Source organism: Aquarana catesbeiana, linkage group LG08 (assembly GCF_042186555.1).
Source record: "Aquarana catesbeiana isolate 2022-GZ linkage group LG08, ASM4218655v1, whole genome shotgun sequence".
In the NCBI taxonomy this organism is placed as follows: domain Eukaryota; kingdom Metazoa; phylum Chordata; class Amphibia; order Anura; family Ranidae; genus Aquarana; species Aquarana catesbeiana.
The window spans coordinates 29,451,402-29,479,293 of NC_133331.1; the positions used below are offsets into that span (position 1 = coordinate 29,451,402).

The 27,892-nt window shown below is 41.5% G+C and overlaps 1 protein-coding gene across 1 annotated transcript in view; it reads right to left on the reverse strand.

Annotated features, from left to right (window-relative positions):
- CPXM2 (carboxypeptidase X, M14 family member 2) overlaps positions 1–27,892 on the reverse strand; it is a 181,840-nt gene that overhangs the window by 39,733 nt on the left and 114,215 nt on the right. The window contains exons 7-11 of the mRNA XM_073595649.1: positions 25,250–25,400; positions 20,394–20,482; positions 18,622–18,745; positions 8,552–8,748; positions 4,107–4,286 (exon numbers count right to left, since the gene is read on the reverse strand). Of these exons, the coding sequence (XP_073451750.1) occupies positions 4,107–4,286; positions 8,552–8,748; positions 18,622–18,745; positions 20,394–20,482; positions 25,250–25,400 (741 nt within the window). The remainder of the gene's footprint in view (positions 1–4,106; positions 4,287–8,551; positions 8,749–18,621; positions 18,746–20,393; positions 20,483–25,249; positions 25,401–27,892) is intronic.

Sequence of the window (27,892 nt, forward strand, 5' to 3'; positions counted from 1 at the left end):
AATCCTAAGACCAAACACATTGATGTCAAGTATCACCAACTGAGGGACAATCAAGACCAAGGTGTTATTGACATTCAATATTGCCCATTAGAGAAGATGACTGCTGATGCACTCACCAAGCCTTTATTGAAGGAACATTATAATTATATCCAGAAGAAGCTGAATATAATTTGACAAAGCACATGCTGTTGAGAAGGGGTGTGGGAGGAACAACAACATGTAATGTAAAGTTGCTTATAAACTGACTATATATATAGATATGCATTATACCTATCTATGCCAGCAGGTGGTGCTGTAGTATTATAGTGTATAGTTCATGTATTCTATGATATGAGAGGAAGTACCCTCTGTAACTAAGTGTGCACTCGTTAGTGTTCCCTTCCTGTCTGTCTCCATGATGATAAAAGGCATGTAATGTGTTTCTCCATGAAAGTAAAGCTAATTGCTGAAACAACAAGCTTCCAGCTCATAATTATTCAGTAACCTGCTAATAGATAGGAAGTGAGAGAAAACTTCTCCAAAGTGAGGAAAATCTCCTCATAGACAGTTGCTAATGGAACAAATGTCCCTCTTGCAAGATCCCCCTCTATTCCTAATCTAATACTCAAAATGTTGGCTTTTCCCTCACTTTTAGCCTCAGTGAAAATGGCAACCAAGACAAATAGAAAAGGTGAATCTCCCAAACTGGGAAACCGACAGCATTAAAAACAGAGGTTCTATTCCTTCACTAGTTATGGCTTAGGAGGCAATGACTGCACCATTTTGAAGCAACATTTTTCTGCTTTTTAAAGACCCAAAAGATGTATTTCTTTCATAAAAAGATTAACAAAAGACAGAATAGACATAAACATACCAATTTAACCAGCAGACCACAACCACCACAAGATGCACAAGATGAAAAGCTTTTGTTCATAACTTTTTGTTAGTAAATTATCCTAGATGTTTGAAGCTTAAGAAAAAAGCTTCACTGCCTTAATTACCATGCAAGCTATATAAAGTTTCATTACTGAGATAAACTAAAATAGATCAACAATCTGGCAGAGACTTCATCCCACGTTGAAGCACTTAAAAAAGAAAAATAATTATACTGAGAAAAAGTCAAGTTTATTAAACAAGAATAAGTAGTTATGTGTGGAAATGCTGTATACCAATAACAAGCACATTTCTTGTTCTTGTTTGGCACAATGGTGGGCAATATGTGAGGCATAAGTGGCCTCATTCCACTTCACGATGCAGTACTTGAATGCCTACCAGTACTAATCCCTAGACTCTCACAGTTCTGGCTGTTCCTGTATTGTTTCCTCCGTGTCCATGGTAGCAGGACGTAGCTGAGTGCCAGAAAAGGAGGTGAAAAACCTGTTTCATGCTCATACCAGACATGGGGGGGGGCTGGCAGAGAAAGGATTCTCACTGTGCCTAATGGCAAGAACAGCTCTAGTTAACGGTAGCTCCTGACACTTTCAATGTCCACACATTGTATTGTTTTAGACTTTTGATGGAATCAGTATGCTAAATAAGAATGTGTTTGTATAACAGTTGGTTGGGATTCCTGAAGAGTGCCTAAACTAATAATGTAGTAATTAGACATCAGCACTATATAGAACCATTTGGAGTTTACCTAGTACATGCTTAGGAAACACAAAAGGACCACAGAGAGAAAATAAAACAGGTACAATAAAGTCACAGACCAACATAGGTACAGGAAAAGAGTCACAGAACCGAGAGGTACAAGAGAAGAGTCAGAGAACCACAGAGGCAACAATCATGAGTCACACAACTACAGAGGTACAGGAGGATGGTCACACAACTACAGAGGTAAAGAAGAATAATCACAGAACCACAGAGGTACAAGAGAGGTGTCACACAATCACAGAGGTACAAGAGAAGAGTCACTCAACCACAGAGGTACAAGAGAAGAGTCACACAACCACAGAGGTACAAGAGAAGAGTCACACAACCACAGAGGTAATAAAGAAGAGTCACACAAACACAGAGGTATAGAAGAATAATCACAGAACCACAGAGATACAAGAGATGAGTCACACAACCACAGAGGTACAAGAGAAGAGTCACACAACCACAGAGGTAATAAAGAAGAGTCACACAAACACAGAGGTAATAGAGAAGAGTCACACAAGCCCAGAGGTACTAGAAAAAAAGCAGTAATAGAGAAGAGTCATACAACCACAGAGGTACAAGAGAGGTGTCACACAACCACAAAGGTACAAGAGAAGAGTCACTCAACCACAGAGGCACAAGAGAAGAGTCACATAACCACAGAGATACAAGTGAAAAGCTGCACAACCACAGAGGTACTGTACAAAAGGAGAGTCACACAACCACAGAGGTAATAGAGAAGAGTCACACAACCACAGAGGTAATAGAGAAGAGTCACACAACTACAGAGGTAATAGAGAAGAGTCACACAACCACAGAGGTACTAGAAAAAAAATTACAAAACCAGAGAGGTACAAGAAAAGAGTCACACAACCACAGAGGTAATAGAGAAGAGTCACACAACCACAGAGGTTCAAGAGAAAAATGACACATCTACACAAATACAAGAGAAGATTCACACAACCACGGAGCTAACAATGAAGAGCCACACAACCACAGGGGTACAAGAGAAAAGTCACACATCCACAGAGGTACAAGAAAAGAGTCACACAACCACAGAGGTAATAGAGAAGAGTCACATAACCACAGCGGTAATAGAGAATAGTCGTACAACCCCAGAGGTACTAGAAAAAAAGCAGTAATAGAGAAGAGTCATACAACCACAGAGGTACAAGAGAGGTGTCACACAACCACAAAGGTACAAGAGAAGAGTCACTCAACCACAGAGGCACAAGAGAAGAGTCACATAACCACAGAGATACAAGTGAAAAGCTGCACAACCACAGAGGTACTGTACAAAAGGAGAGTCACACAAGCACAGAGGTAATAGAGAAGAGTCACACAACCACAGAGGTAATAGAGAAGAGTCACACAACTGCAGAGGTAATAGAGAAGAGTCACACAACCACAGAGGTACTAGAAAAAAAATTACAAAACCAGAGAGGTACAAGAAAAGAGTCACACAACCACAGAGGTAATAGAGAAGAGTCACACAACCACAGAGGTTCAAGAGAAAAATGACACATCTACACAAATGCAAGAGAAGATTCACACAACCACGGAGCTAACAATGAAGAGCCACACAACCACAGGGGTACAAGAGAAAAGTCACACATCCACAGAGGTACAAGAAAAGAGTCACACAACCACAGAGGTAATAGAGAAGAGTCACATAACCACAGCGGTAATAGAGAAGAGTCATACAACCCCAGAGGTACAAGAGAAGAGTCACATAACCAGAGTGATACAAGTGAAGAGCCGCAAAAAATGAAGAGGTACAGTACAAAAGAAGAGTCACGCAACCACAGAGGTAATAGAGAAGAGTCACATAACCACAGCGGTAATAGAGAAGTTATACAACCACAGTAGTACAAGAGAAGAGTCACATAACCACAGGGGTACAAGAGAAGAGTCACATAACCAAAGGGGTACAAGAGAAAAGTCACACATGCGCAGAGTAATCAGAGAAATGTCACACAAACATGCAAGTAAAAAAAGAAGAGTCAGGGAACCACAAAAGGTACAAAAGAAGAGAGTCATAGCACCAAAAAAGTACAACAGAGGAGTCACAACCATAAACCAACAGAAACACACAGATACAAAGGAAAAGTCAGAGAACTAAAGAGCCCCAATGGAAGAATCCAATAGCTACAATGAAATTGTCAATGAGCTACAGAGGTACAAAAGAAAAGTCACAGAGCCATGGAGGTACATGAGAAGTGCTGCAGAACTACAGATACACAATGAAAGAGTGGCAGAACCATATAGGTACAATGGAAAAGCCACTGAACCATAGATATACATAGGAAGAGTCACAGAACCATAGAGATACAATATAAGAGTCACAGAACCATAGATGTACAATGGAAGAGTCATATAACTATAGAAAAAAAATAGAAGTGTCACAGAGGTCACTCAGTTCGACCACTAATGCAGTCCTTTGAAGTTTTTTTTCCAATAAGCCCACTTAAGTTTATTTCCAATCTCACCGTGGCATTCTGGTACTGATACCAGTCAGGGATTGGAATGTGATTATTAGGGACCCTGCGAAGATTCCTGGGGCGGTCCTCTGACTCCCACAACAACGTGTTCAAGTCTGGAAAATTGTTGTTTATGTCAATCCCATCGGACGTCCAGCGGCCCAGTGACCATCCACCTAATTCTGAGCCCTGTAAACATTGCAAACAATACATTGAAACATCATTCTTTTCTGATCTAATACGAATAAAACAGAAATGTAACTCTTAGGCCAGTTGCACATGGGTGTAATAATTTACTGATGTTTACTCAGGACATTGTTGACAGGAAGTAAAAAAAAAAACTGTGTAAAGACCTGAGTATAGGCGAGTAAAGGTGTGTAAGTGTATAGACAAGTAAAATTCTTCTTCATTGCCAGTGTTATTATTATTATTATTATACAGTATTTATATAGCGCCAACAGTTTACGTAGCGCTTTACAACTTGAGGGTAGACAGTACAAATACAATACAATTTGATACAGTAGGAATCAGAGGGCCCTGCTCCTTAGAGCTTACAATCTAAGAGGGAAGGTCAAGAGATACAAGAGGTAATAACTGTGGGTGATGTGCTGATTGAGAAGATAAATGTACAGTTGTTAGGCGGGGGCCAGATAGGCTTCTCTGAAGAGATGAGTTTTCAGGGATCGTCTGAAAGTGGATAAAGAGAAAATCGGACGGATTGGGGTAGAGCATTACAGAGGATGGGGGAGGCTCTGGAGAAGTCCTGGAGGCGAGCATGGGATGAGGTGACAAGGGAGTTTGAGAGCAGGAGGTCTTGGGAGGAGCGAAGAGAACGATTAGGTTGGTATTTTGTGACTAGGTTAGAGATGTAGCTGGGGGCCAGGTTGTGGATGGCTTTGTAAGTTATAGTTAGTATCTTGAATTTAATTCGGTGACTGAGTGGCAGCCAATGGAGGGATTGGCAGAGGGGTGTAGCAGACGCTGAGCGGTTTGTGTGGTGGATGAGCCTGGCCGCAGCGTTCATGATGGACTGAAGTGGGGATAGCCTATTTAGAGGTAAACCAATGAGGAGGGAGTTGCAGTAGTCAAGGCGGGAGATGACCAGGGAGTGGATTAGAAGCTTTGTGGTGTCATTGGTTAGGAAGGGGCGTATCTTGGAGATGTTGCGAAGACAGAGGCGGCAAGCTTTGGATAGCGATAGAATGTGGGGTCGAAAGGTTAGTTCAGAGTCCAGGATTACACCTAGGACCTTGTTGTAATTTACTAATTTATACTCACGTAAACATATAGACAAGTAAACACACGTATACGAGTAAATTACTGCACTCAAATGTAAAATATTCTATTTTTGTTTTACTTCTCTGTACTCAATGCTGTATTACAGATCTTTACTCAGCTGTGTGCATGGTTCCATAGACAACAATGCATTTCATTTCAAATAAGTAAAAAATGCAGCATTTTTTACTCCCATGTGCAAGAGGCCTTATACTACTGGGCTTCATCCACTACACCTTTTGTGTACCACCCAGAGTAAAGACATGTATCATGCATCCGGCTCTGTGGAAAGTACTAATGTAATGGCACTCCATTATCAACAATTAATCCAAATATTCAATAACTGCTTGCAGTGGCGGCTGGTGCTCAATTTTTTGAGGGGAGGCAAACAAACCTGGCCCCCTCATTCCCCCCACCCACCCCCTGTCACTCGATCAATCGCCCACTTGCCCGTCCGCCAAGCCGACCACCAGCCCCGCACTTACCCCATCCAGGTCGCGGCTTCCCCCCTGCATCTCCTCCTGAGTCCCGGCAGTTGCTTCTCCTCCCGGCCAATCGTGTCTTAGGACTCCTGGCCAATCAGGTCTCGGGTTTCAGGACCCACTTCCTGATTGGCTGGGAGGAGAAGCGGGAAGACATTAGCGAATATTATAAAAGGCTGATGTCACACAAGTGGGTGGGCTCGGGGTGCAGTGCTCTACGCCCCGAGCCCGCCCTTTTTTAAGCCAATTAGAGCCTCAGGCTCTAATCATGTGCTTAAAAAAAACAACCCCATTGAATTTCATGCGTTCGGTGCCCTGCATGCTGCCACTGACTGCTTGTGACAAGTGCATATGTAACTAATGACATAGGGTACAGTTGTGCTTATGGGTTTACATACCCTGGCAGAATTTATTCAGAGAATATGAATGATAACACAAAAACTTTTCTTTCACTCATGGTTAGTGTTTAGCTGAAGCCATTTATTACCAATCAACTGTGTTTACTCTTTTTAAATCATAATGAAAACAGAAACTACCCAAATGACCCTGATCAAAAGTTTACAAACCCTGGTGATTTTGGCATTATAACATGCACACAACGGGGTTTGAATGGCTATTAGAGGTAACCATCCTCACCTGTGATCTGTTTGCTTGTAATCAGTGTGTGTGTGTATAAAAGGTCAATGAGTTTCTGGACTCCTGACAGACCCTTGTATCTTTCATCCAGTGCTGCACTAACGTTTCTGGATTCTGAGTCATGGGGAAAGCAAAAGAATTGTCAAAGGGTCTGTGGGAAAATGTAGTTGAACTTTATAAAACAGGAAAGGGATATAAAAAGATATCCAAGGAATTGAGAATACCAATCAGCAGTGTTCCAACTTTATCAAGAAGTGGAAAATGAGGGGTTCTGTTGAAACCAAACCACGGTCAGGTAGACCAACTAAAATTTCAGCCACAACTGCCAGGTAAGTTGTTCAGGTAAGTTGTTCAGAATGCAAAGAAAAATCCACAAATAACTTCAGGTGAAATACAGGACACTCTGAAAACATGTGGTGTGGCTGTTTCAAGATGCAAAATAAGGAGGCAATTGAAGAAAGATGGGCTGCATGGTCGAGTCCCCAGAAGAAAGCCATTACTATGCAAATGCCACAAAGTATCCTGCTTACAATGCGCCAAACCGCACAGAGACAAGCCTCAAATCTTCTGGTACAAAGTCATTTGGAGTGATGAGACCAAAATTGAGCTTTTTGGCCACAACCATAAACACTTCATTTGGAGAGGAGTCAACAAGGCCTATGATGAAAGGTACACCATTCCTACTGTGAAACATGGAGGTGGATCGCTGATGTTTTGGGGATGTGTGAGCTACAAAAGGCACAGGAAATTTGGTCAAAATTGATGGCAAGATGAATGCAGTATGTTATCAAATAATACTGGAGGAAAATTTGCATTCATCAGCCAGGAAGCTGCACATGGGACGTACTTGGACATTCCAACATGACAATGATCCAAAACACAAGGCCAAGTCCACCTGTCATTGGCTACAGCAGAATAAAGTGAAGGTTCTGGAGTGGCCACCTCAGTCTCCTGACCTCAATATCATTGAGCCACTCTGGGGAGATCTCAAATGTGCAGTTCATGCAAGACAGATCAAGAATTTCTAGGAACTGGAGGCTTTTTGCCAAGAAGAATGGGCAGCTTTACCATCTGAGAAGATAAAGAGCCTCATCCACAAATACCACAAAAGACTTCAAGTTAAAGGGGGAAATACACAGTATTAAGAACTGAGGTATGTAAACTTTTGATCAGGGTCATTTGGATAGTTTCTGTTTTCATTATGATTTAAAAATAATAAACTCAGTTCATTGATAATAAATGGCTTCAGCCAAACACTAACCATGAGTGAAAGAAAAGTTTTTGTGTTATTCATATTCTCTGAAAAATGGCCAAGAAATCATAAACTCTGCCGGGGTATGTAAACTTATTAGCACAACTGTATACAATGATAGTGTTTTCATCATTTGGAGATTCCTGCATGTTCTATATTGGATACATTGACCTTCAGTTTTCCATTCAAATCTATTTAAAGATCCTTATAAAAATGCAACATATCTAAACATGTCAATGCATGTCATCACAATGTAGGTTAATGTATGTGCTGGGATGCAAACGAAAAAAATACAGACATGACAAACAGACAAATAATTGTCTTAAGGGTCACAATAATTTTCCAGAAGATGGGAAAAAGTCGGAGTATAAATCCATTTTACTTAGCAGCCCACTGAGAACAGTCATCTGTGCATATATTTGATTATATTTTTTAAAAAAAACAATTTCAGTATGGTGATTCACTCACTATGGGTGCTTCATGATGATTTGGAGAGAGCGGAATATATGATTTCCTTATTACACACCAAAATCTGGCTCTGTATAGTCAACTGAACACATGCTGACTGTCATAATTACAGCATCATTTTTTGCTTACTAATATTCTGCAAAAAAGTTGTTTTTGATAATCCAAACCATTATTGCATAAAGAAAAGGTTTATGCTAATTAAAACACCATATTTCTGCTTTTATTTTCTTTAGAGATTAACACATTGTACAAAATATTTTCTCCAATGTGTACCATAAACATATGGATCTAATAAATATAGCACATGTCATGATGGACCTGTCTGACATGAATTTGCTCACCAATTCTGCAGCCTTCTCATATCCATCAGGGTTGACAGATGGGAGGAAATGGAGGCGGGTGTTTTGGATGAGCCGTAAAATGCGTTTATTGCCTGCCTTGTACTCCTGACAGAGGAACTGCATCAACAAAAGTAGGAGTTCCCTTCCTAAGGCTTCATTTCCATGGGCTCCCGCCATGTAGCGAAACTCTGGCTCCCCTGCATAAATGGAAAGAAGACCACCAGAAAAGGGTAGAATTATAAACAATCCTATGTCATAGGAATTGTCGGCCTATAGCATCACTGTCAGCAACCCTGATAAAAAAGAAAGCTGCTGAGATAAGATTTATTAGTAACATAGTGCGTCTGTTAAGCGAACTGCATTGAAAGAGAAGAACAGTAAAGCACAACAATTATGCAACATATGAATGAAGAGGAGCCTGCATATGTGGTGAGCATTTTATATACTGTATACTATATATACAATAGATAGATATATATATATATATATATATATATATATATATATATATATATATATATATATAGACACACACAGTGGGGAAAATAATTATTTGATCCCCTGCAGATTTTGTAAGTTTGCTCACTTACAAAGAAATTAAGGGTCTACCATTTTTATCATAGATGTATTTTAAATTATAGAGACAGAATATCAACCAAAAATCCAGAAAAAACACGATACCAATGTTATAAATTGAGTTGCAGTTCAGTGAGTAAAATAATATTTGATCCCCAAGCAAAACGTGACTTCTTACTTGGTGGAGAAACTCTTGTTGGTAATCACAGAGGTAAGACGTTTCTGTTGGTGACCAGGTTTGCACACATCTCAGAAGGGATTTTGTCCACTCTTCTTTACAGATCTTCTCTAAATCCTTAAAGCGGGGTTCCACCCAAATTTTGAACAATATCTGTATGTATTCTCTTCCTTGCCTAGATGCTGACATGCCGTTTAAAAAAATTTAAATCGCCTTAATTACCTTTTATTTTTCTATTCTTCTTTGCACTTCCTGGTTCTCCTCCCGTGGGAGTAGGCGTGTTTCTAGCCTCTCCCAGACTCCTGGGAGCTAGTCTCAGGCTTCCCAGGATGCCACTGAGCATGTGCGGGAACGAGCGGTGAATGCTGGGAGCACAGCATTCACCACATCCAGGAAATAAATGCTTGTGGGCTTCAAATGCCCACAATGAAGATGGAAACCGCCTGCAGTGAATAATATAAGTTATTCTTTCCGACGAAATCTGACACAGGCGGACATATTACACACAATATGTGAGTATGTAATGCTGAGAAGAAAAGTTTGTGAATGAACTCAAAAAAAAAAAAAAACGATAGATAGGTGGACCCCCCGCTTTAAGGTTTCTTGGCTGTTGCTTGGCAACTCAAAGTTTTTAGTGCCCTCAATACATTTTCTATAGGATTAAGGTCTGGAGACTGGCTAAGCCACTCCATGACCTTAATGTGCTTCTTCTTGAGGCACTCTTTTGTTGCCTTGGTGGTATGTTTTGGGTCATTGTCATGCTGGAAGACCCATCCATGACCCATCTTCAGTGTTCTGGCTGAGGGAAGAAGGTTCACATCCGTTATTTTAAAATACATGGCCCCCGTCCATTGGCCCCTCAATGCAGCAAAGTCGGTCTGTATCTTTAGCAGACAAACAGCCTCAAATCATAATGTTTCCACCTCTGTGCTTGACTGTAGGGATGGTGTTCTTAGGGTCATAGTCAGCATTTTTCTTCCTTCAAACACGACGAGTAAAGCTCAATTTTGGTCTCATCTGACAGAAAAGATACACTCCGCATCTTTCCAAATAACTGTTCCCTACTGCAGTAGTTATTATCAATTTGTAACCACTAATCAATATGAGAATAGGAGTTATCTATCTATAAATTTTCATGTCACATCTGACCACAGCACTTCCTCCCAATCCTTCTCTGAATCATTTAGATGTTCATTGGCAAACTTCAGACAGGCCTGTACATGTGCCTTCTTGAGAAGGGGGCCTGACAGGCGCTGCAGAATTTCAATCCATGGTGGCGTATTGTGTTACCAATGGTTTGTTTGGTGGTCCCAACTGCCTTGAGATCATTCACAAGCTCCTCCTGTGTAGTTCTTGGCTGATCCCTCACTTTTCTCATGATCATTCTTACCCCATGAGGCGAAAATCCTGCATGGAGCTCCAGACTGAGGGCAAATGATGGTTGTTTTGTATTTCTTCCATTTGCGAATAATCGCTCCAACAGTTGTCTCCTTCTTACCAAGCTTCTTGTTGATGGTCTTGTAGCCCATTCCAGCCTTGTGCAGGTCTACAAGCTTGTCCCTGACTTCCTTTGACAGCCCTTTGGTCTTGCCCATGATCGGGAGGTTTTAATGGAAGAAAGAGATTATTTTCCCCACTATATATATATATATATATATATATATATATATATATATACGCAGACATAAGATTTTTAAAACATGAAAAATAGATTCATAAAAATGCATTTTAAATGGACAAGAGTTGAAAACATTTTTTGGGACCCTGATGGAGAGATCTCTGTTCCCAAGTTCCCAGTTCTGCCTACCTGGCCTATACATTACAACAAGGCTCTGATCTCTATGATGGATTTTTCAATAACTTTACATCAGTGAGACTATATTATGAGGACAGTGATTTATTTTACTGCAACAAAAGGCAAAACTCTGCTAAGCAGGTAGAGGTTGGATCTCCATTGGGAAAAAACATTGCCAATGCCTTTATAATCAATCTCACCAGCACCCATACCGGGTAAATAAACCCCTTAAATGGCAGGTGCCACTTTAGTGCAGGCTGATGTAGAGGCCTCATTAAAAATATGTTAAAGTTATGCTAAAGTCACATCTAAATCATTCATGCAATACAGCAACATATTTTACAATGGATTTTTTTTAGGATTTAAATCCCATAAAATTATGCACACATGAGTTTGAGTTTATGTAATTTCTTTAAATTAAATCCTTCAAAACTAACTTTAATCAACATTGGTGCTTCAAATTATTCACTGTGATGGTGGTATAGAAGTAAAGAAAATTAACAGTAATTATGGTAAAGGTAACCACTAAGGTATGGTAAATCACTAAGAGCTGTTTGAACACGTAGCAGCCTACTGGACATATTTGGAAAATCTGTCAATGTCCAGGTTAATATTACAATGAAATACTAATTTTAATGCAGAAGTGGACATTTTTAAGAATTATCTGCTGTGGGTAACACTAACCAAGGTAAAATCTGCCAGCTATAGATATATATATATATAAAATGTACAACGTATGATATAGAGTAATACAGGCAGCATTACTTTAAAGAAGGGGGTTCCTATATTGTTGCAACCTATTCTACAACTCTATCCTCTTAATCTACGTATGACAGGTTCACGTAAGGTAGAACTATAGGCAAAACGTTTTATTTTTATTTTGGATACAGCTAGTAGGGGTTTTTACCCCTATCAGATTTGGGTTTTTTTGTTTTTTGCCATCTGTATCCCATTGTGGACATTTTGTTCCACTTACTGTCCTATAGCCAAACAGGAAATAAAAGGAAATCCCTGCAAATTAAGGAAATTCCCTGGGGGACCTGCAGGTCACCAGAACTAGTGTCCACATTATGATTTCCCCTCTATTATTTTTCTGGGGACAACCCAAATTTTGGTATTTTCTTTTACTTTCACTTTCAATGATAATGAAGGTCCCTTGACCCGCCCTGCCCTAAGGAAAGGGAGCCTTGACTGCTGGATTCTTGGCAACCAAGCGGGGTGTCAACCTAATCAGGGAGTCAGAGTGGCTCCATTGGGATTGGCTACAATGGCATGAGGTGACTGGGTGCAGCCGGAACTCTAGAAAAGGCTACACAGAGGCACGTCCCAGGACTTTCGAGAAAAATTGAGGTCACAAGAGTTGACCACCCACCTGCCCGTTGTGTTTTCGTCACAGCTTCCTTGGTGGTTTTACCTTGCCAACAATTGGTATTACTTTATGGGCTATGCTCTCAAGTTAATTACAGGGTCTTGATGGTGATGGTGTTGATGGTGGAGACAGGCTTCTTAGACTATACAATTTGGTTATAGATGTTCACGGTGTAACCGTGACTGGAATGGTATTTGTATTTTGAAGGTTGTTATACTAAGATGTTCAATAAAGCTGTGGCCTTGCTCTACTTCCAACTTAAAGTGGCTTATGTGTCTTTTTTTTGGGGGGGGGGGGGGGGGGGGGCAAGGGTTTTGTTGTGGTTTAAATAAGTGGGGGGTAAGACAAGACTGAGCTTCTCAGCAGTCATGGAAAACAGAACAAATAGAAAGGGTGAATCTCCAAATGGAGACACAGACAGCAATAACAACTGTCAATCCTTCATCCTATCCAAAACTAGTTCTGCCTTATGTATTTTAGGTGTCTCTGTAGTTAAAAACAAAACCTAAAATAAAGCTGCCCTTCTCCCACTGCCTGAGCCACTAATCTTTACTGCACTGAAAATAAATTCTTAGCTGAAGAATTTCCATACACTGACACTTCTGGCAGTGTCAGCTTCATGGTTCTCCCGCTGTGCTCAGTGGTGCGATCCACTGGCCTTTGTATCCTATAGTGATATAGCAGTAGGAACCTTGGCAGAGAAGCAAAATGATACCCCAGCTCCACTGCCAATATGATGATCTATGAACTGTGGACCGGTGCTCTAGCCAGGATGTTCAGGCCCCAAAATGCAGTACTTGAATCAGATAAGGGCTGGTGACTCAGATGCTCTTGAATAAAAGTCCTTTATTTGGTTACATGGGTACACGGGTACAGGCTTTCTGGCGCGTTTCGACTAAAAAGCCTTCATCAAAGCTTTGATGAAGGCTTCTTAGCCGAAACACGCCAGCGTAGCCTGTACCCATGTAACCAAATAAAAAACTTTTATTCAAGAGCATCCGAGTCGCCAGCCCTTTTCTGATTTAGGAACCTTGGCACATGGACTAAGACCAGGAATTGACACTCCTACATGTTTCGGTTTCTTAAGACTTTTCATTTCTCTTCAGTACAGTAGAGATCGGTGGGAGTGGGACATTAGGATGGGCCAGCTTTATTTTAGATTTTGTTTTTAACTACAGAGTCGCTTTAGGTATGTATCTGATATACACCATAGAAGTATTTATAGAGTATCTTCACTCAGAATTTACAGTATATTATAGGATTTAAAAAAGTTGCTTTTGTGACCCATTGGAAAGATACTACATCAAAATGACTAGTTCTCTCTAACTGCCATGGCCATTACAAGGCCACATGTCACCTCACTCACCCCTAATATACAGTATCCTGCATAATAAGCAACAGACAAAAACTCTTCTGTGAGAATGTCACACCTTTGAGAAGGAACATAAATCTACGTTATCTCTTTTGGGTGAAGTTGGCCTTTATGTTTTCAGGGATCTTTATGACACTGGACAGATCAAAAGATGACTTGAAAAAGCCTACAAGATGTCACATAAGCGGAAAGGAAAAGTTCAGCTGTTGACTGTTTGGGGAGTTGCTTCCAATTCTATGTTTACCAGTGCTGGTGGCATCCTATTGTTTGTTATTGAAATTATGCCCACTTTTCCCTCCTGCTATATTTTAGAAATGGGGTCCATTAAAATTTAGAGTAATGGTCTTTGCTCTATGACCTGGAACACACTGGTACACATAGTTGCAAATAAAGGGTCCGTCCCATACAAATTAGCACATTCAAAAAGTATCCACATGGTCTAAGTTCTAACCATTCAGCATTTGATTAGTTATTTTGATCAATACATGAAAACAGTACTAAACCCAAAAGCAAACATTTATTATATTGCAAATAATCAATCCTTAGATGTGATGGCTTCATTCTTTTCTTTGTTAGGCTTTCTTTATTTTAATTTCATCTGGTGATCTAGCCAGTAAATCTGTAATTTTTCAAAAGAACAAGCTCTCCTGCAAATGTATTGGTTTACTGGCATGAGACAAACCATTTAACACTCACCTCAGATAGCAAGCAATTGTGATGCAAGTTTGAAAGTGACTCTCTAAGCTCATGCTAGACTTGCCAGACTTCACAAGTTTGTTGCACAATTGCAGCAAGTCCACATTCCATGACTCCAAATCAACTTTCTTTGCAAAACATTCTGCAAGTCTGCTGCAAGTTCTGGTTCAGTTATGTTGTGCAATAGTCATCCCACCACAGGGGGTCACTGTGGCGGAATGGTCATGCTGAAGACTTGCCGAGCTCTTGCTGTAGACTCCCCATTGCAACTTTGCTCATGCTAGAGACTTGCCACACAAATTTGCTAAAAAATGGAAAACTATCAACTAGAACTTGTGCTTCAAGTGCTCTGCAAGTGTACAACTTGCCAGTGAAAATGTACAGCAAGTTAATAGACTTTCAATTAGTTATCCTTGCTATCTGGGATAGGGGTGCTTACAATGGTCAGCTTTTATTTATTAATGTTAAACCTTTATCATAGAAGGGATAATACTGTTTGTTGTAATAGATTAGATGGAGCTTGACTTCAATTTGTTAATGTATGTAAATCAGCTAGTATATTTAACACCCCTGTCTCTGCAGACTGACAATGCTGCTGTCTGCTGTGCCCCCTGTGATCATTCATCCAGAGTGGGGACACTCTAATACAGGAGGGGGGTTACTGGCCAGATCACCAGGTGAAAACAGAGAGGGATAAAGTCTAGAAAAAGAAAATGAATGCAGCCATCACATCAAATCGCTGCTAAGCGGCAATATATTACATTTTTGGTTTTGAGTTTAATATCACTTTAATGCTTCCATCCTTTTTCCTCAGAATGCTTTTAGAATGTCAGATTCTATTACACAGACATGAGTTTGCACACAAGGGCAGCAAAGTAAAGAGACAGTGACAGCATAGACAATGGACATGAAATCACAGACAGAGAAAGGGCTGGCAACTCCTTCTAAAGACATTATTCAGCAGAGTCCCGGTTAAGGCGTGTGTCAACGGGCTTTGAGGTTGTGTTGATGGCATTACTTTGACATCAGTTTAACCGCTTACCGACCAGCCGCCGTCATTATACCGCGGCAGGTCGGCACAATCACGCGAACCGTCGTAGCTATATGTTGGCTCTCAGGATTGGGACAGCAAGCTCGCGCACGCGCCCGCTGCACTGCAGGGGTTCCGATGCTCGTGGCCGATGGTCGCGATGACCGCCGGCCACGAGCGTTCGCGGGCACGAGAGGCAGAACAGGGACGTGTTCTGTTATGTGAGGAGTGACAGATCGTGTGTTCCTAATAGCAAGGAACCACGATTTGTCATTTCCTCTAGGTCAGTCCCCTCCCCCTACAGTTAGAAACACAGAGAGGGGATATTTATTATAGCAAGAAGTACAAAATATTGTTTTTTTCCAAATTGTCGCTCTTTTTTTGTTTATAGCGCAAAAAATAAAAAACGCAGAGGCGATCAAATACCACCAAAAGAAAACCTCTATTTGTGGGAAAAAAAAGGACGTCAATTTTGTTTGGGTACAGCATCACATGACCACGCAATTGTCAGTTAAAGCGACGAGGTGCCAAATCTCAAAAAATGGCCCGGACATTCAGCAGCCAAATCTCCTGGGGCTGAAGTGGTTACGATGCTTCTGAGGTCATTCCGAATTCACTGACAGGTACATTTCACCTCTTCCTCATTACCTGCATTTGATCTACTTTTAGCAAGTTTTGCATACCCATGGACTCAAATGCAAAACCCAGTTGAGGCAACCAAAAGCCAGTCAACACAACTCCTTATGGCATTTCAAACATAACCTTGTTTGCCAGGATGTATCCCAATGTAGCCTTCTTAAAAGGCAGTTAGCCTTAGTAACCAATTTGTCACAAACTATGAGATTGGAATAGTCAATTTTTTCCATCCTTTAGATTTAAGTTCTACTGTAAAATGGGAGCTGTACTGGTAGAGCTTCAACTAATCCAACTCCTTCAAGTAATCATCCATTGGGTGTTTTTACATCTCTCGAAGACTCCAATAATAACACTTCCAATAGTAGTTTATGTGACTTAAAGATTTAAAGCGGAAGTAAACCCATTGATTTAATAGTTTAAAAAAGTTACGTGCTGGGAAAACTGTCAAACCATCCAATAGCTGGTGTCATAACTGGTCACATGTGCAGCATCATGGCAGTTGAAGACCAAACAGAGGCCAAGATGGCAGCTTCCTTGGCTGAAAACGCTAGGAGGGTTTACTTCCACTTTAACCACTTGCCGACCGCCCGCCACCGTTCGACGGCTGCAGTTTGGCTTCCCTGTGCAAATTGCCGTAGCTGTACGGCAGCTGCTTTAAGGGGTATAGGGGCACGCATGTGGGCGCCCGCCGCGTCACTTAGGAGCCCATGTGCATTTCCGGCAGCACTAGGGGACCCGTGATCGCTCCTGACAGAGCCAGAATGGGGATCTGTGTGTGTAAACCCACAAATCAGGATAGTAGAGACAGATCGTGAGTTCCTAGTCATTAGAAACAGCCATCGATCTCCTCCCCCAATCAGTCTAATTGCCCCGGTCAGGAAGGGTACAAATTCTTCCGGGGCTGAAGTGGTTAAACAGGACTCTATAGGATCTGAGTTCCTTAATAATTTTTTTTTTCAATATTATGGCAACTCCATTGGGCAGCATGACACCACATGATTTGTCTCTATAATTACTGCAACCATTGGGACAAATTAGTGATGGTGAGGGTATCCCAACAATGAAGTTCCCCAAATATACAGTCATATGCCCTGTACACATGATCGGATATTCCGACAACAAAATCCATGGATTTTTTCCGACGGATGTTGGCTCAAACTTGTCTTACATACACACGGTCACACAAATCTTGACGGAAATTCCAAACGTCAAGAACGCGGTGACGTACAACACGTACGACGAGCCGACAAAAAGGAAGTTCAATAGCCAGTGCGGCTCTTCTGCTTGATTCTAAGCATGCGTGGAACTTTGTGCGTGGAATTGTGTACACATGATCGGAATTTACGACAACGAATTTTGTTGTCGGAAAATTTGAGATCCAGATCTCAAATTTTGTGTGACGGAAATTCCGATGGAAAATGACCGATGGAGCCTACACACGGTCGGAATTCCTGACAACAAGCTCCAATCGAACATTTTCTGTCGGAAAATCCGACTGTGTGTACGGGGCATTATGCCACGTACACACGAACGGATTTTCCGACGGGAAATGTTGGATGTGAGCTTGTTGGCAGTAAGTCCGACCGTGTGTAGGCTCCATCGGACAATTGTTGTCGGACTTTCCGCCAACAAATGTGTGTTGTTGGACTTTCCGATCGTGTGTACACAAGTCCGTTGGACAAAAGTCCAAAGTACAAACACGCATGCTCGGAATCAAGGACGAGCCGGAAGCGCTCGGTCTCGTAAAACTAGCGTTCATAATGGAGATATCACATGACTATTAAACTTCCTTTTTATCGGCTTGCCATACGTCTTGTACGTCACTACGTTCGTAATTATTGGCCAACATTTGTGTGACCGTGTGTATGCAAGACAAGTTGGAGCCAACACCCTTTGAACAAAATTCCACGGTTTTGTTGTCGGAAAGTTCGATCGTGTGTGTGCAGCATAAGTAGCCAATATATGATTCGGCTTGCCATTAATGCATTTTGGCCTTTAACATGTAAGAACAAAGTGAATGAGGATAACGCAAGTTAAAGCTTAAAAAATAAAGATTTCTTAAATTAGGTTAAATGCCAGGAACATATGCTTTTTATCAAAAAAAAAAAAGTAAATTATGTGTATTTGTTGCTAAGCTTTAACTTCCTGTAGGTAAACATTCATGTAGCTCTGGTGTCGTTGAGTTCACAAAGCATAAATAGATGTTGTATATAAATGTGCATAGCGGAAATAATCTTTCCTGGTCTAAAGTATCATCTCTGGTGGCCTCCCAGTGCTTGACATAGCCTTGGTGCCAGCCTTAGCTTGGTGGAATGACAACACAGAACCAGCCAATCCAATGCACAGGAATAAGGGAAGATGTAGAAGAGACAGGCGGGAAGTCGCAGGACATACATAGAGTGTGTTTATTCTCCTAACCGACTTCGTGCTCCCCGGGGTTGTCAGACATCTCCATGGCATAAAGCTTGAGGCCCTCATGACTACGTCCAATATTATAGACACGGGTAATGTTAGGACACATTTCATTCACCACCTTCATCAGCTGAAAGAAAACCAGGTGGAAGTTATTGTTTGATTAGAAAAGTAAAAGTGTAAAAAAACATCAGGAAGAAACGTCTGAAAAAGATATGTAAGGACCGGGCCTTGGAACCATCTCTGTTATAAAGGTGGAGAATTCAATCGTTTTCAGATCAATGGCTGTGGCTTTCTAAATTGGGTATTGTTCTCTGCTCTGATGTCATAGGGACAGGTACAAACAAGTGGTAACCACCCCAACCTATGACTGGCCTTTGCGGTAAGGTGCACATGAAGAGCAATACAAATCCCAAACATACTAAATATTTCCCAGCACTCTTACCAGCCAGCCTGCAAAACGACCAAATTGATCCTGTCTAAAAGTGTGCAGTAAAAACAGAGGTTTTGTTTGCAAATATATGCGTAAGCCGCAGTGCCAATGCAAAGGGATCTCTGTATATACTGCAGTCCTAAATGTAACTTTCCAGAGCCTCCATAGTAGGAGCACATATTGTCAAAAGTATTGGGACGCCTGCCTTTAGACGCACATGAACTTTAATGGCATTCCAGGCTTAGTCCATAGGGTTCAGTATTGAGTTAGCCCACCCTTTGCAACTATACCAGGTTCAACTCTTCTGGGAAGGCCGTCCACAAGGTTTAGGAGCATGTCTATGGGAATGTTTGACCATTCTTCCAGAAGAGCATTTGTGAGGTCAGGCACTGGATGAGAAGACCTGTCTCGCAGTCTTCCAAAGGTGTTCTATCGGGTTAAGGTCAGGACTTTGTGCAGGCCAGCCAAGTTCCTGCACCCCATATTCGCTCATATATGTCTTTATGGCCCTTGCTTTGTGCACTGGTGCGCAGTCATGTTGGAACAGGAAGGGACCATCCCCAAACTGTTCCCACAAAGTTGGGAGCATGAAATTGTCTAAAAAGTCTTGTTTTGCGGATGCCTTAAAAGTTCCCTTCACTGGAACTAAGGGGCCAAGCTCAACCCTTAAAAAGCAACCCCACATCATAATCCCCCCTCCACCAAATGATTTGGACCAGTGCACAAAGGTCCATAAAGACATGGATGAGCGAGTTTGGGGTGGAGGAACTTGACTGGCCTGCACAGTCCTGATCAGTCCTGACCTCAACCCGATCGAACACCTTTGGGATGCATTAGAGTGGAGACTGCAAGCCAGTCCTTCTCTTCAACATCAGCGCCTGACCTCACAAATGTGCTTCTAGAAGAATGGTCAAACATTCCCATAGACACACTGCTAAATCTTGTGGACAGCCTTCCCAGAAAAGTTGAAGCATTATAGCTTCAAAGGGTGAGCCAACACAATATTGAACCCTACGGAATAAGACTGGGATGCCATTAAAGTTCATGTGTGTGTAAAGGCAGGTGTCCCAATACTTTTGACAATATAGGGTATAAGAATGGATAGATTAAGGGCAGGTATGCCTGGAAGGAGCCTACTCCTCCTTAAAGGCACAGGGACGCACGTGACGCCCAGCAAAAGCACAATGGCAGTGAAGGAATCCAGTATGTCCCTGCACCCAATTCAACCAACTGTACAAAAAAGTGGCAACCGCCCCAACCTATAACTGGCCTTTGCAGTAAGGTACACAGGCTGGCTGGTTAGTGTGCTGGGAAATCTTTTTGTTTGTCTGTCATAGGGACATACCTGTCTCATTTCCTTATAGTTGTGATGTCGAAAGTCCAGATTGTCTGATGTTGTCAGCTCATTTCGTCTATAATAATAATTATTGGGATCTAGGTATAGAAAAAAATAATTATGTTAAAAGTTAATGCATTTGAACTACTATAGTAGTTCCCAGTTTCACTTAACTGTTTGCATTTCTCCTTTCTTAGGATTCATATACACTTGGCTGTGATGTACCACGTCCATGGGAAATTGCAAAACACAGTAAAATTGCGTTGCGATTTTGACATGGTTTTGCAGCGTTTTGCAGTTTCCCGCGGCCAGTAGTCAAAATGTTTCTATCCTGAGTGTGATTCTTACATGTTCAGAAGAGGGAGGTTGAAGCTCCACTAATTGCAGCAGCTCCTAAACTCTGGTAAAAGCCTATGGGGGTTATTTACAAAAGGCAAATCCACTTTGCACTGCAAGTGCACTTGAAAGTGCAGTCTCTCTAAATCTAAGGGGTAGATCTGAAATGAGGGGAAGCTCTGTTGATTTTATTATCCAATCATATGCAAGCTAAAATGCTGTTTTTTTATTTTCCTTGCATGTCCCCCTCGGATCTACAGCTACTTTACTTCCAAGTGCATTTGTAGTCTAAAGTGGATTTGCCTTTAATAAATAACCCCCAGAGACTTTTATGAAGTTGAGTTTAGGAGCTTTGACAAAAACGCCAAAAGCTCATACAGTGCCTTGAAAAAGTATTCATACCACTACCACTGTATTTTATTGGTATTTTATGTGATAGACCAACACAAAGTGGCTCATAATTGTGAAGTGGAAGGAAATGATAAATGGTTTTCAACATTTTTTACAAATAAATATGTGAAAAGTGTGGAGTACATTTGTATTCAGCCCCCCTGAGTCCATACTTTGTAGAACCTCCTTTCACTGCAATTACAGCTGCAATTCTTTTTGGGGATGTCTCTAAAAGCTTTGCACATCTACAGAGGGACATTTTTGCCGATTCTTCTTTTCAAAATAGCCCAAGCTCTGTCAGATTGGATGGAGAGCGTCTGTGAACAGCAATTTTCAAGTCTTGCCACAGATTCTCAATTGGATTTAGGTCTGGACTTTAACAGGGCCATTCTAACACATGAATATGCTTTGATCTAAACTATTCCATTGTAGCTCTGGCTGTATGTTTAGGGTCGTTGTCCTGCTGGAAGGTGAACCTCCGCCCCAGTCTCAACTCTTTTGCAGACTCTAACAGGTTTTCTTCTAAGATTGCCCTGTATTTGGCTCCATCCATCTTCCCAACAACTCTGACCAGCTTCCCTGTCCCTGCTGAAGAAAAGCATCTCCACAACATGATGCTGCCACCACCATTTTTCACGGTGGGGGTGGTGTGTTCAGGGTGATGTGCAGTGTTAGTTTTCCCCCAACACAGCATTTTGATTTTAAGCCAAAAAGTTCAATTTTGGTCTGACCAGAGCACCTTTTTCCACATGTTTGCTGTGGACCCCAAATGGCTTTCCAAAAACTGAAACAGGAGTTCTTATGGCTTTCTTTCAACAATGGCTTTCTTCTTGCCACTCTTCCATAAAGGCCAGATTTGCGAAGAGCACAACTAATAGTTGTCCTGTGGACAGATTCTCCCACCTGAGCTGTAGATCTTTGCAGATCCTCTAGAGTTACCATGGGCCTCTTGGCTGCTTCTCTGATGAATGCTCTCCTTGCCCGGCCTGTCAGTTTAGGTGGACGGACATGTCTTGGTAGGTTTGCAGTTGTGCCATACTCTTTCCCTTTTTGGATAATGGATTGAACAGAGCTCCGTGAGATGTTCAAAGCTTGGTATAATTTATTTATAACCTAACCCTGCTTTAAACTTCTCCACGACTTTATACCTGACCTGTCTGGTGTGTTCCTTGGCTTTCATGATGTTGTTTGTTCACTAAGGTACTCTAACAAACCTCTGAGGGCTTAACAGAACATCTGTATTTATAGTGAGATTAAATTACACACAAGTGGACTCTATTTACTATTTAGGTGACGTCTGAAGGCATTTGGTTCCACTAGATTTTAGGGGTATCAGAGTAAAGGGGGCTGAATACAAATGCACGCCACACTTTTCATATATTTATTTGTAAAAAATTTGAAAAACATTTCAAGGGGTATGGATACTCTTTCAAGGCACTGTATATAATACAAGAAAAACAATATGGAAGACCAAGCATTCAATAACGTGAACAGTAAAAATAAATAAATAAGACGAACACTGTAATAATAGCGCTACATTTGCTCACTACAAATACATGATGGTTTCCCTTATACTCTACTGTAGAGTGAATACTGATATTATTGTAGATGAAAGGAATAAGATCCAACAGAGCAGACATGTGAGCCTCAAAGAGACCCAAGGCCTGAAGACAGCAGGATAACTCATTAGTATTGCATTAGTATCACAGAGGGTCACTCTTTCTCTACTGCAAAAATACTGAATTAGCTTAATATGGTATGGTTAGATGGTATGAGAATTGTAAAATATTAATATTGACCTTCAGCAATTTACTAAACAAATCCAAAAACATGCTTACTAGTGGGGCAGTCTGTTTGCCCTTGCAAGCTCACAGCATACCAGTAAATAGTATAAAAAAGACTAAAATACTGTAAAAAAAAAGGGGGGGGGGGCATCACCTTATTGTAATTAAAGCAGTATTAAGCTCAACACCAAACATTTATTATATTGCAACTTACCAATTTTTAGATGTGATGACTGCATTTGTTTTTATTTTTAGGCTTTCATTCCCTTATTTTTATCTGGTAATCTGGATAGCAGGGGCGGCCCGTCCGTTAAGGAGCAGGCGGGTCACAGTGAGGCTGCATTTGATGGGACACAGTGACTGCATTTGATGGGACACAGTGAGGCTGCATTTGATGGGGCACAGTGACTGCATTTGATGGGACACAGTGAGGCTGCATTTGATGGGGCACAGTGGCTGCATATGATGGGGCACAGTGACTGTGTCAGAAAATTTGTCAAAAGTGATTCATGCTGATAGATGAATGAAGCAGCAGACAGAAATGATACTCTATGTTCTTATTTGAGAAAAGTACACAGTAGGAGGAGGGGGAATCCCATACATGACGTCATCCCGTGGCCATCTCTGCACTAAGCCATTTGCCAGTGATTGTTACAAACAAGCGATACATGGCTAGCACTGCCCACAGTGCTTCAGTTGTAAGTGCAATACTTTATATTTTACATTACATAAGAGTTTTAAATGGAGAACACTAGGGTTTGAGTGCTCTTTTCGTCCCTACATGCATATTGGCTATATCTGAGACCCTTTGCCAGTAGGTCACACCATGTAGTTTTCCCTCTAAGGGAATGGAGATAGTTCACCAGAGCTTCACAGGTTGCCACTGGAGTCCTCTTCCACTCCTCCATGACAACATCACGGAACTGGTGGATGTTAGAGACCTTGTGCTCTTCCACCTTTTGTTTGAGGATGCCCCACAGATGCTCAATAGGGTTTAGGTCTGAAGACATGCTTGGCCAGTCCATCACCCTTACCCTCAGATTCTTTAGCAGGGCAGTGGTCGCCTTGGAGGTGTGTTTGGGGTCGTTATCATGTTGGGATTATAACCCTGTGGCCCAGTCTCTGAAGGGAGCGGATCGTGCTCTGCTTCAGTATGTCACAGTACATGTTGACATTCATGGTTCCCTCAATGAACTGTAGCTCCACACTCATGCAGCCCCAGACATGACACTTCCACCACCATGCTTGACTGTAGGCAAGACACATTTGTCTTTGTACTCCTCACCTGGTTGCTGCCACACACGCTTGACACCATCTGAACCAAATAAGTTTATCTTGGTCTCATCAGACCACAGGACATGGTTCCAGTAATCCATGTCCTTAGTCTGCTTGTCTTCAGCAAACTGTTTACAGGCTTTCTTGTGCATCATCTTTAGAAGAGGCTTCCTTCTGGGAGGACAGCCATGCAGAACAAACTGATGCAGTGTGCGGGGTAAGGTCTGAGCACTGACAGGCTGACCCCCCACCCTTTCAACCTCTGCAGCAATGCTGGCAGCACTCATACGTCTATTTCCCAAAGACAACCTCTGGATATGATGCTGAGCATGTGCACTCAACTTCTTTGGTTGACCATGGCGAGGCCTGTTCTGAGTGGAACCTGTCCTGTTAAATCGCTGTATGGTCAGGCCACCGTGCTGCAGCTCAGTTTCAGGGTCTTGGCAATCTTCTTATAGTCTAGGCCATCTTTATGTAGAGCAGCAATTCTTTTTTTCAGATCCTCAGAGAGTTCTTTGCCATGAGGTGCCATGTTGAACTTCCAGTGACCAGTATGAGAGAGTAAGAGCGATAACACCAAATTTTACACACCTGCTCCCCATTCACACCTGAGAGCTTGTAACACTAACGAGTCACATGAAACCGAGGAGGGAAAATGGCTAATTGGGCCCAATTTGGACATTTTCACTTAGGGGTGTACTCACTTTTGTTGCCAGCAGTTTAGACATTAATGGCTGTGTGTTGAGTTATTTTGAGGAGACAGCAAATTTACACTGTTATACAAGCTGTACACTCACTACTTTACATTGTAGCAAAGTGTCATTTCTTCAGTGTTTTCACATGAAAAGATAGAATAAAATATTTACAAAAATGTGAGGGGTGTACTTACTTTTGTGAGATACTGTATATGACATTGCACATTGTTTCTACATCTGAGGTTGCTGATTGATAGAGATCTAGTGCAAATGTATTATTTGCGCTACACTAATTTGGGTACAAGTACACAGTATAGAAGAATATGCTTTGTTCATATTTCATGACAACGACTTTAATTCAACCAACTTGTTATGATCTACTAACCTGGCAGAGGACATCCGAGTATTTCAACCCTCATACATATGCTCCCATCTTCGTACCAAGAGCGGGGGTTAATCCGAATATAACGGCCAACCAAGGGTTCTAGGAATTCATTCAGGACTGGAATCTCCTTCTCACTGTTGCCAGGAAATAGCTGTAAAAATGAGTACTCTGCTAAGATACAGAAAGCCAAATGTACACTGACATGCCGGAGATAATGGTTCCTTTATCCAAGGAACTAATTCATTCAGACAGTAAAAATCCTTTACAATAAGTAACCCCTAGTGATTAATCAGAAATCACCTGTGAAAGGACAGGTATAGTGAAAAAGCCTGTATTCATTTAACTGTGTATTGATTAAAATGTGTTTAAACCCAAGACCAAGAAAGTAATATATTGTGGCTTTCAAGTCCTTGGACTGCTGCTTTTTTTTTTTTTTTTTTTTTAGGCTTTTTTTTTTTTCTCCACAATTTTTTTTTTAACTGTCATTGCAACTGCTCAAACACCCCATGGTAGTGTTATATTTTGTTCCAACCACTGTCATTAACACCAGAGACACCGTTTGCATTCCTTCAACAAAAACTGGGACAAGGTTGTGAAAGTGACAGCAATTTAGCTAGGTATAACATAGTCGAAAAATGGAGCTTTGGACGCACCCTATATTACCAAAAGTATTGGGACGCCTGCCTTTACACGCACGTGAACGTTAATGGCATCCCAGTCTTAGTCCGTAGGGTTCAATATTGAGTTGGCCCACCCTTTGCAGCTATAACAGCTTCAACTCTTCTAGGAAGGCCATCCACAAGGTTTAGGAGGGTGTCTATGGGAATGTTTGACCATTCTTCCAGAAGCAAATTTGTGAGGTCAGGCACTGATGTTGGAGGGGAAGGCCTGGTTCGCAGTCTCCGCTCTAATTTATCCCAAAGGTGTTCTATCAGGTTGAGGTCAGGTCTCTGTGCAGGCCAGTCAAGTTCCTCCACCCGAAACTCGCTCAGTCATGTCATTATGGACCTTGCTTTGTGCAATGATACAAATAATTTGGTGGAGGGGGATTATGGTGGTGGGGGGTGTTTTTCAGGGGTTTGGGCTTGGCCCCTTAGTTCCAGTGAAGGGAACTCTTAAAGAGGAACTGCAGTCTGCTCACATAATTTGTAATAAAAACATCTTTGCCATTCTGAAGCTTCCCTCCAACCACTTTGCATATTATTTTATATATACTGTGAATTTGTACTTGCCATATATGCTGCAGAAATCTCCCTCCCCCACTGAGTCTGGCTGCAGCCATTTTAACTGTGGGCAGCTGAAGCTGCTGCCTGTTCACTTCCTGGATTTACACAGATACACAGAGGCACACATCAGCTCTGCAGCTCTGATTGGCCCTCTTATGACTCACCCCCCCTCCCTGCCTGGCAAACTCTCATGAGAGTGAGAGATAGAGAGCTGTGTGTGATGTCATAAGTCTAGGCTAATGACCAGACAAGAAAAAGGAAGTGGGCTGTATAAGGGATTTACTGGCAGAAAAAAAAATGTTTTACTATTCTATTTTAAATGATTTTTATTAGATTTTGACAGAAAAACAAATTATAAGAACAAGCTTCCGATGCATGTCACATCTTACAGCAAAATAAAAGGAGAAGTACATATCATAGCTACAGTGATATGTTTTGCATTGTAACAACTTATACACTAGAGTTACATCATCAACTAGCTGTGAACTGAAGTATCTAATATCAGGTCCTACAGGATCCGTGTTATTGCGGCCATCATGGGTGGGCCTTGGGTAACTATCCCATTCCACCACCAGCACCCCTTCATGGGAGCACACTGTGCTGGAGAGCGGAATGGGTTCCATTTAATAATAACCTGCGGACCAAGAGAGACATTAGCGAAGTAGAAAAAATAAATGAAAAATTTGGCACCTTGACCAAATGATCTTGGTGGCAAAAACAGTTTGCTAAACGGGTAATATTTCAAGCTTAAAATAACATAACAATCCCTGTGGCACAGCCGCTGTTTAGGGATGATGCATAAAGATGCTATTATTCATATGTAAACCTCAGGGACAAACTACTAAGTAAAACTTTCTACTACAGTTCACTCCAGTGTGTACCCACTGCGGGAGTGAGTTCTATTCATGCCTGCCAAGTATGGGAAGTCAGGGAGAGAGAAATAAGAAAAAAGAAAAAAAAAAAAAAAGAAGGGGTTGGGGAAGGAGAGAAGAGGGAGAAGTAAGAAGGAGAGAGGTGAAGTGCAGATAAGAGAAGAGTTTAGCTGTCTGCTCGGTGCCCCCACTTCTATTAAGGGTCTATTTCTAATAATTTGGATGTTCCCTTATTCCTATGTATTTGGACCATGGATCCCAAATCTTCTCAAACTTTGCTGAGGTGTCTAGTAACGAGCTTACTAATTTCTCCTGAGCCATCATCCATGACACTTTCCGTTTAGCTGCTATGAGAGAGACTGAGGGCTTCTTCCAAGCTTTAGCAAGGGTAATTTTGGCTCCCAGGAGAACGAAAAATACTAATTTCTGTGATGATTTTGAGATCCCTGGAATGGGATGGTTGAGAAGAGCTGTTAGAGGAGACTTGGGAATGGTCTTACCTGTTAATTTGGATATGGCGTAAAATATTTTTTGCCAGAATGTCC